At 33.3% G+C, this 10,871-nt stretch overlaps 1 protein-coding gene across 11 annotated transcripts in view; it reads left to right on the forward strand.

Annotated features, from left to right (window-relative positions):
- The window catches only part of LOC100876992 (uncharacterized), a 514,205-nt gene extending 504,657 nt beyond the window's left edge, over positions 1–9,548 (forward strand). For 5 of the 11 annotated variants that reach the window (XM_076536597.1, XM_076536602.1, XM_076536601.1 and 2 more), the window contains 5 exons: positions 41–144; positions 415–795; positions 1,416–1,499; positions 3,651–3,817; positions 7,671–9,548. In XM_076536597.1, coding sequence (XP_076392712.1) covers positions 41–144; positions 415–795; positions 1,416–1,499; positions 3,651–3,817; positions 7,671–8,001 — 1,067 coding nt within the window. In that variant the 3' untranslated portion in view covers positions 8,002–9,548. Of the gene's footprint in view, positions 1–40; positions 145–414; positions 796–1,415; positions 1,500–3,650; positions 3,818–6,364; positions 6,932–7,470; positions 7,596–7,670 lie in introns of those variants that run through there. The other 6 variants (XR_013039710.1, XR_013039711.1, XM_076536598.1 and 3 more) reach the window with 6 other exon arrangements.
- Positions 9,549–10,871: the final 1,323 nt, after the last annotated feature.

The raw sequence follows: 10,871 nt of genomic DNA on the forward strand, positions 1-10,871 counted from the left end.
GATTCCAAACTGGTTTTCAAAGAACTCTTGTATTTTACAGTGGAGATGTATCTGCAATTTGCATGCTGCGCTGCGGTGCCTGGTGGAGGAAGAAACAAAGAGTATGCTCTTCATCTGCTGCACATGTGCAGGGGAAACATTCATGTACGGTTCTTCGCATTTCATTTCATTATTATCGCAGCTTTCATGACCTTTGAAAACGTGCAAATTAAAACCGCTTTAAAATTTCAAAACTACTTTTCATGTATTGTTTAATATACGTTCTCTTAAGTCTTTATTTTACATTTAAAGATTGATCTCGATGGTAGAAATCTAGAGTACAAATTAAAAGATTTTATCGTATGTTAGTGAATCGTGTAACCATTTAGTAACTTTACTAGCAAATTAATTAAACTAATCGATCTACGTTTTCAGGAAGCGATGCTGAAGCTGATGAGACCAACGCCATTATTGCCAGCTGAACATCCGTTGCTCAGTTACGAGTGTCACGAGTCCGACCGATGGACGTCGCAGGAAATGGACGCTTTCTATCAGGGCCTGCTGAAGTACAACAAAGACTTCTCCGCGATTTCGCGAGACGTGGCTGGCAAATCGGCGAAACAATGCGTGCAATTCTATTACCTGTGGAAGAGGCTCTGTCCGGACGAATACAAGAGGCTGCGTGTTCGCCATGGCAAACCAAAGATTAAGACAGAGAGCAAGGATTGCAAGGACACCAGAGAACTTCGCGACGCCATCGCGTCTGTCACGGAGATGGACTTCAGCGAGGACAAATCGATTCTCCACCGCACCCTGGTGAGTTCACTTTCTAGTTAGGTCTTCGGACCTTTGCGAACTTCAGATTTATGGCGCCTCAGTTTACGAAGTAGGATGTATTTATTTAATTCACTTAACTTTGCTATCGTGAACCTAGAGGGTGGCAATCGTACTCGAAATAAAGACTTTGAATAAGACTTTGATAAAATACTCTATATTAACTATTAGATTTAGAAACGAAATGGACTGTATGAAGGTTGAGCTCTTTACCTACAAGCTGAGGTCGAGGAAAAAATTAAACGGGGAAAACTATGTAGGGGTGCTGAGATTTAGGTTGGTAGAGGGTGGCGGGAGTGCATAATGAGAAATTTTGGGACTTAGAAAGAAGGTAATTTATGGTTCAGAGGACCTTGAAACCCAGAAGCTGTTTCAGAGAGGAAAAGCTTGGAAAAGGTCTTAGATGAACAGATGCCTAATTTCTAGAGGACAAAATATAGGGAACGCTAAGGTCTTCAGGAGTATCCGACATTAAATATAATTTTTCTTTAGGAGTTATCTTCGAGGCACAACTTTATTCTTTAATTACTTGTATTACTATTACTATCTCGTTATGTTTTTTCATCGTTTGTTTCTCGATCCACAATTAATTTTTCCGTCAGTTACAGACAAACGAAAGAGAAAATTCGGCTACCCTAACCACCAGCGATGGAGAGCTGAGATTATTTGCATACGATTGCCCAGATGTGAGTACAACCGTCCATAACACTTTCTGTATCCTGTTTATTACAAGCTTTATTTATACAAAAACGGTGAATTATTCGGATCGATGTACTGCGACTTTATTGATCTAAAAATAAAAAGTAACGAAGTTTGTTAGCTGCTGATCGTAACTCAATGTCGCTTCTTTTTTGACTAGGATTATACGTTAATATAATAACATTGATCGTTTTAATATATCTCCTTCTCTTTTTTTTATTGGAGAAAGAAAGCATAGACCGATCGTTGAGTGTTATACATAGATAACTATCGAGATTACTACTGTCTCTGTATCCGAGCATATGTTCTACTTATCGGTTGGCATCAAGTACGAAACTTTTCAACAATCTGCGTTAATTGATATTTTATCGTTTTTAATAGTGTTTGTTATTAGGGTAAGTTGCTGATTCCAAATAAAATTTGATCAAATTCAGATATAAATTCAAGCTCAGATCGTTTAAATTTCGATTTGTTAAGTTGAAATAGGAATTTAAGTAGTTCACACGATTTATCAGTTTCACATGACGCAGGACCCTCAAACGATGGAATACTCAATTAAATAAAATTAATTTTTTAATACTGTTCCATCTATAAACTTGTAATTATTTTTACAGACTTATTTCTGAAAGTACATTATAATATTTTCATACCTCAAAATATTATCATTAGAACAGTAATTAAGAATTAAAATGTTGTGTCTGTGTAAGATATTTTCATTAAAGATTTGTTGAGTATTTAAATCATATAGTTCAGAATTATGATTGACTCCATCGTTCGAGGTTTAAATATAGCCATCAGATTAATATTCTGATTTTTATTCCGATAACGTTAATTAATTCAGTTAAACAGTCGAATATGTAAACGCAGATGCAAAATCGATTCGTGCTCAATGCATACATACGTACAGCGCGTATTAAAACCACTTAACATGCGTACATACACTGTCGCTCAAAAATCTCAGGACATCTGTCATTTTTACCAAATTTTTTTCATTTTATGTACACTGTAAAGGTTTGAGTGACTTTTGTTACATAATATTGATACAATACATTTTTATGTTATCAATCTTCATATATTATATTTTTTATTGGCACATTGTTTTATTTGTATATTATTTTATTTATACATTATTAATGCTTATATATTATGTTGTTTATACTGTAATATTAATATTATTACTGACTAATAATATTAATAATAACATAAATAATGTTAGTACTAACTGATATTGATAGTATCATTAACAACATCATATTAACGATCTTAAGTTCCATTGAAAAATATTTAAAATAGATCTTGATATATCTAAAAATATTTATGAATTATTGATTAGTTTCATTCATATACTGACAATACGTCGATCACTTTATTTTTAACAAATACAATAAATGTTAACACCTCATTGCATAACTTCAAATTTTCAAGGAAGTAATCCTTCATCTAGAAGTAATAACATTAAGAAATTTATAAACAATTGTACATTATTATTAAGAGAAAAAAATTTATAAAGAGAACTGAAAAATTAAATAATTGTTTAGTAGCAAAAACTTGTTACCTAGTAGCAAAAGAAAATTCAATGAAAACAGAATACGTAGTTTTGATCTTACTAATACACACTATGCAACAAGGTTAATAAAATCAATCAATATTTTTACTAAAAGCATTGCTGCTTGGCATAAAATTATTGTACATAAACAAAAACAAACCAATTCAATGTTCGCCATTCAACCCAAAAATAAAATACCTAATTTATCAACGAAAATAATTAAAAATGACCGCATCATTTTCCATCAATCAGCGCATCATCGATCGCATGTCACCGCAACGAATCAAGCTACAACCTATTCATGTATCTACTAAGTGTCCTAAGACTATCGAGCGATGGTGTACGTGTGAACGTTTAAGTGTCGCATGTGATTTGTTGTTGAACCTGTCGTTTCTATCTCACGCTTTCATTATCTCACAAGGAACTCACGCGTTTCATTTATTTTTCTATATTTTCTTGCGTGATCTGTTCACTTATCTGTCGTCGTCGCCGTCCACGTCGTCTACCATCGTCGTCCGTCGTCGTCGTCGTCGTCGTCGTTGTTGTTTGTTTGTGTTGTTTATTTTGGCTTTGTGTTTCTTTGTGTTGTCAGAGCTTTAGCGGAAGCGTAACAGTAACGATGGCCGGGAGCACCCAAACCGCCCAAACCGGCAATACCGGCCACGCCACAGTCAACACCAACTCACAAACTCACACTAGTTCTGAGCAACAACTACCCGTGCCCACCCCACTTCACTACCCCTGCAAGATTTGCGGGAAGTAAGTCTCCAATCTCTAATCTAAATTATCCGTTTCGAAAATTACGGCTGGATCAGCCTGTTAGAAACACGACTGAGAAATAAAGCGCGTTTTTACACGGCGGTACGAGGCGGGCAAGTATTAGGCCAGCTTCACATGAAGACTTTACGTACAAATTTTATCGAATTATCAACTTCTAGAGTTCATAGTAATTTATATGACTATAGTCACTGTGAGTTCATAGTCATAGAACTCTGATGTAATGGAAATTTCGGTATGACGCATGTGGTGCGTCACTCTAGTAGCTTCACTTTAAATCTTATGAAACACGTGATGTACTCACTTTTGTATTACGTTCTTCGAACAAATATAATTCGTAGTATTGCCTACAGTACTAAGATGAATAACGACTCGAAAACAGTGTCTTTAATATTAAATAAAATCATTGTATTAAATATTTGAATGAGATGGCGCTGAGAATGGCTGCCTCCTATTCGATAAAATCATGTACGTGGAAAAGTCGAATGGTGAACCTGGCCTTATTTACGAAACACACACGCTTCTAGATGGAGGACGATGTTTTTTAAGTACTCCATCTGCAGCATCGAGTTTCGATTTTACATGGATTACTTTGCTGGATGTTGATGAATATCAGGGAGTATGGGGTTGAAGAGTGCAATGTTCTGTAACAGTAAAATTATAATTCTTAATGGGGGTACAAATTCGTTTGGAATTATTGAAAAATGGTAAAATTGTAAGGAAGTTGGACTTCTTTACTAAGCTATATTTTTGTAGGACTTTTGAGGATTTTAGAAAATTGTAAGGAAGTTATACTTCTTTACTGAATTATATTTTTGTATAATTCTATTTTTGGACAGACATTGGAGGACTTTAAAGGAAGGGATATTTGATATATTTCTTTTTTTATATTTTTGATGTTACTTTGATATTGTGTTAAATAAATTTATGTAAACTACGTGAATACTTTATACATTTTGGGGAAGTTTAAATTTGTTCTTATTAAGAAAGAATTATTGTTAAGAGAGGCTGTTTGAGAAATTTTATATTGTATACTGAACTGTTTTAATATTTTTGTGGTTGAGATATTTTTTTGTTAGAAGAAGAATTTTGAGTGGCAATAGTTGCTATTTTTTTAGTACATTTGCTGTAAATTACTGAATACCTATATTTATAAATTTAATAATTAGGAAATTAGAGAATTTGAGATTTCTGTATTTTTAAAAGTGAAAATTTGAAAATTTGAGAATGTGGAAATTTAAAAATCTGGAATTGCCAAATTTCTAAATATAAAAATTTGAATATTTGGCAAGTTAGAAATTTGAAGATTTGCAAGTTAAGAATTTGAAAATTTGCAAGTTTAAAATTTAGAGATTTGTAACTTGAAAATTTCTGAATATAAAAATGAAAAAAATAAAAAATTTACATCTCAAAAAATTTGAAAATTAGAAAATCTGCAGAGTGCAATTTTGGAAATTTAAAAATCGAAAAATCCCAAAATTTCAAGACCTAAAAATTCATATATTTGGAAATTTGGAAATTGAATACTTTCAAACCTAAAATACTTGAAATCTCTAAATTCCCAAACTTGAATTTAATCCCTCCAAAAGAGATCCCAAACTTAAACGTCCCAAAACTGATCTCTTAATTCAAAAAAATCTCATTAAAATGAGATTCTTCCAATTCCAAAAATTATTCAGCAATGAAATAAAAGAATTAAACCCTGATATTCGCTAACAATCCATGCGACAAACAAAACCATCACAAAACGACTCATGGCGATGCTTGGTATCCTATTTGCTGCTGGAATAATTCCCGAGGCTTTCTAATTAATATTCAACCACTTATGCATTAACATGAAGTAACATTATTCCACGACAGCAAGTTGGATATATTAAGAAAAATCTATGTATTATTCTCTACAAACAAATTGCTTTGTATATTTATTTAACAGAAAGTGTAGAATTAAAAGCATCAAATTTTTTTAATTTCCACGTTTGCATCGAATTTGAATTATTTTGAAGAGACGCTTGGTTAAAAATTGTGCTACGTTTGTGTTGTATCTCTATATTATCTAATAATTAATTTGATGTAATTGCTTGAATGTGTATACCAGAAAATTCTTAGTATTTCGATTAAAAGATTTATTTATCGTATGCTTTCAAAGAATGAACTGAATCTATTTTCTGTAAAACAAAAATTGTTAGATTGTGCAAATCACTCAGTAAATCTTTTTTATTTCACTGTTTGAAAAATAGAATTATAGCTTTTTCATTTTTATTTTTAATTTAGTTGGTGTTAGGTTTTTTTATCAACCTTCAGTTTCATTCGTTTGAATAGCAACGACCCCAGTATAATCTGCAACACGTCAAGGTGAATAATTCCGGTAATAAATATTTAGAATGCCTGCATTATCATATAGAATCGGTAATTAATGTAACAGCACATCATACGCATGATCCGTCATTAATTAACTCAATGTTCATACGTCGCTATTATAATTGTAAATATCCAATCCATTATCTAATATCTTTGATCGAACATCTACAGACATAGAAAGCACTAAGAAATTATACAAGAAAACATGATGATTTATTTACGAGGGGATTAGGGGAACGTGAATTTGAGAAGACCTGGATCATCAACGAAGTTTATTCAAAAATTGCTGATTTCCATCAAAAGTGTTTAACCTTTAACCATTCGTATGTTCTTAGGTTCTACTGATAAATAAACAACTCCGTATTTCAGAAAAGGAACGTACGTCTGATAAGTTGGCAGCTGGGTACAATGCAAATACCATTGCTTCGCGTGCCAACTTACCAGACATTTCAAAATTTGCAATATTTGTAGAATGCACAAATATAGGTTTGTTTATTTTTGTTCTGACAGTTGAAAAAATTAATTATTTATTTGGTGATTTAATTTTGTTTGGTTCGATTAATTGATTGATGAAGTTTGAGAATTTTTCGATTTATGATATTCATTGGCTTCGAACTTGATACATTGATAATTTTATAATTGATATAGATTGAATAGATTTTTTTCTACAAAAAATTATTATTGCTACGTTTTGATATTTTTTTCACTGAATTTGTTTTTTATTATTCTAACAATATCACTGTAATTTTGTAACATAGAAGAAAAGACTATTTTATATTTTTGACAAATTTAATTACATAATGAGTATGTTTTAAAAATAATTTATCAAAAATTGTTCACCATATTTTTTTAGTTATTCAGTTATATTAAATGAATTCATTTATTTCTCTCAAAATTAAAAAAAATTTTTTTGTTCAAAATTAATTGAAAATTACATCTCACTGTTTGATGTACAAGTTGACTCATTTTGGTGTGACCTCGAATACCATTTTTAATTATCAATGTATAAAACATGTTTCATATGTGATTTCAATATGTGGTCAACGTTGATCAACTAACACCATTGAAAGTTAGTATGAAACATTTTCCACATTTTCATAGTTCAAAAAAATATTCATGGTCTATAGAGCTAGTTTAATTACCACTAAATTAGACCATCAAATGTTGACCACATATGAACTATGATAATATGAATTATATATGAACATCCCATAATTAAAAATAGTATTCGAAAAGTCACAAATGAAGCACCTGTACATGCCCACAAACTTCCCTAGGATCGAAAAATTCTCGAACTAGTTAATTCCGGCGTGAAATCACCAGGAAAAAAGTTCGTCGACCAAGTCTTCTAAAATTGACTTCCCCTCCCATCACGAACTTCACCCACGCAAGACTCCACCTAGTCAGTATACCAGTTCCAAACTCACCGCGCCAACATCGACGCCCGTCTGACACGCATCTTCCCGTTATATTGCAGAGTTTTCAACAAAGTGAAAAGCAGAAGCGCGCACATGAAATCGCACAGGCCGGTGCCCTCGCCCGATTCAACGGGTCAGGAATCTAAGAGGCCTGTCCAGCAGCAGTCGAAGGTGCAGCAGTCGCAGCAGTCCAATCAGCGCCAGCAGCAACAGCAGCAACCGCAGCAGCAATCACCGCAGCAACAGCAACAGCCGCAACAACAATCGAGCAGCGTATCACCGCAGGCCCAAGACTACAATCAGCAGCAACTGCCTTCCAGCAATGGCGACACCGGAGCTCAGAAGCCAGCCCACTTATGGCACAACCCGACACGGCTTAGGCCACCATAGGACGACGCCCAGCCGGTCCAACTAAAGTTACCTTAACGAAGGCTGTAAACGGTAGGAAAAAACACGAAGCATTTGTAGACAGGCTTCGGCCTGAAGTCACGAGAAGAAGCTGGTCCACTGAGCCGAGCCTCCTAATTCTTCCACAAAATAGTGAAAAGGGATTAACTGTTGACGGTGCTCCGCCATATCGTCGTGCACGAACTATGGTTTCGTGGACTATGGAGGGTGCACGATGAGCGGTCTCCCTCGCGGAAGAAGGCTTTTCTTTCGGTTTTCATCGAGCACAACGGACCTTCTTCATCGACAATGGCCTAGAGAGAAGAGACTCTTTATCAACGAGCAACCATCCAAACTACCCGGATAGAGTTAAGTTGGAACGCGACTTAGCTGATATATTCGCCACGAACGGTGGCGATATTGAACGATTATCGCGATCATCGATGTACCTAATCGCACGTGAAATGTTCCCAGGATTGTGCCACGCAAGACATTACTGTTACCTGTTGCTTCTTCTGTCGTTTTATCATTGTTCCCTTTTCTTCTATACCTTCTTCGCACTTTATGTACCTTTCTTTCTTCTGGATTTTTTTTATTTCGAGGTACGGTGGCGGGGGGTGGGAGTACATGGTACCTGGCGGAATTTTCTATTTTATATCTGGGAAATTGTTTTGTGATTTTTTTAGTTAGAGGTATAGAGATGTTAAGTTTTTCGATTGGTATATTTGTAAGTTTGGAATTTTTTATTGGTGATTTGTAAAATTCTTAAATGTAAGAAGCTTTCTGATTTTTCTATTTTCTAGTTTCCTATTTTTTCAACTTTTGAATTTTCCAATTTTCTAAATTCCTAATGATTTCATTTTCTAAGTTTCTAATTATCCAGTTTTCCAATTTTTTAATTTTTAAATTTTCTACTTCTGAAATTTTCAGATATAGAAATTTTTAGATTTAAAAACTATAAATTGGAAATTTGCAAAATTTAAAAACAGGAATTCCAAGAATTGGTATTTCCAAATTTTTAGTTAAAAAATTTTCAATTCCCTAAATTCTTGAATTTATAATTCTCTACATTCATTTTGAAGACTTTCACAAGTGTTAATTTTGCAAATTTAGAAATTTAGAAACTTGCTAACTCAGAAGTTCAAAAACAAATTCAAAAAATCTGAAATTCTCAAACTTTCAAATTGAAGCTGTGCCCACGGGCCCGTCCCTCGAGATCTCCCCGCCACAGATCCAAAGGATTTGTTCACGAACCGTGTCGTCCCAGCCACCCAAAGTGATTTTTCGTTCGACTTTCAAACGATTGAATAAAACTAAATTCTTGTTAATTGTTTCGCAAAGGCTACTAAACGACTTGTTGAACGGTTCGTGAGCAGATTCTACTTGTTGCACGTTCGCTCTACTAGTTCTACTTAGTTTAAATCACATTAGCGTACTTGAGATGTCGGAAATAAGCGGATCCTTATCAAAGAAGCGTTCGTAGATTTGTTGAGACTCCCCGATTTTTGTTACCTCTGTTACTTAAAAAAAATATATATATATATTAACTATATTTGTCTGAATAAATTTTAATATATAAATATACACATTATACATATGTATAATAAACAGAATCGATGTAATTTGACGATGATTCAGGTAGATTAGGCGAAGAATATAGTTCTCTCTAGAAAAGAGATGTTGTTCAAGTTTCACTTCGTCGTCCCGTACGTTCGGGATCGGATGTAACATAATGATTATACATACAGCCATGAGTACATTATATACATACGAGAATAACGTGCACCGATACACAGACACGTGGTTAGGAAATGCGTTTATTATTAATGAAGAGATGAATATTGTTCGACTAAACGGGATCGTTCGATCGCGGCTCTATATGTGTACATAATACGTGTACATTGTCTGTACATAGTCTCTTTAAACGTCAGTGTCTGTATGTACAATTCGAATGGATTTTAAACGCAGAACACGTAGGATAGGTTTTAGGTTGTTTTTAGGAGGGATCTATATAAAGTATATATACTTGGCTTGATTTTCTACCTAACTAAAGGGGACTACGATCACGAAAATTCTTGAGTGCTACTTTTTATCCTCTTGATCGACGATGTTTTCGTATGTTCGGTGCCTTTTATCGTCTTATAGTTTTTATTCTGTAATTTCTTCATATTCAATTATTACTACTTATATCCTGTCAAATTTTTAAGAAGAAGAAATCTTATATTTTTAAAATTTCTTTCCAAAATAACCTTTAATTTTTAACTGTAATTTAATTGTAAATTTTACCTTCTAGATAAATTTTTCTTCCTTAAACCCCTATAGTTACCATGTCTTATCAGAAAGACTCAAATTTCTATAATTTAATGTATTAAAAATTTGTTAAAGATGATATACATCTCCAAAATTATTGAAATTGAAAGAGCAATGTAAATACCTTTCAATTAATTTTGTTTCACACAAAACCTACCGCACAAATCAACCAACAAATTATTTATAATTAAGCGAATCTGACAGATAGTTAACAAACTACATTTAAATTTATTTAACACCGTAAAATTATTTTCAAACTGTAATATCAATCAAAGTAAATAAACATGGTGTGACAGATAATCAAAATGGCGTCAAAAGTTAAGATTAGAAATCAAAATATTGAAATAGATTTAAAGTAAAGTAGATTTAAGTGACAGGATTTGAATAAATGACAGTATGATTTGAAAACGACAGTCATATTTGAATAAATGAAATAAAACAGAATTAAATGAATTTGACAATGTAAAATAGAATATATGGACAAAGTGTTAAACACTGATAGTACAATCAAAAAATTGTTCTGACCGCACGTTTGTTACGTACAAAAACATCGTTCCCGCCAA

Source organism: Megachile rotundata, chromosome 10, assembly GCF_050947335.1.
Source record: "Megachile rotundata isolate GNS110a chromosome 10, iyMegRotu1, whole genome shotgun sequence".
NCBI lineage: Eukaryota > Metazoa > Arthropoda > Insecta > Hymenoptera > Megachilidae > Megachile > Megachile rotundata.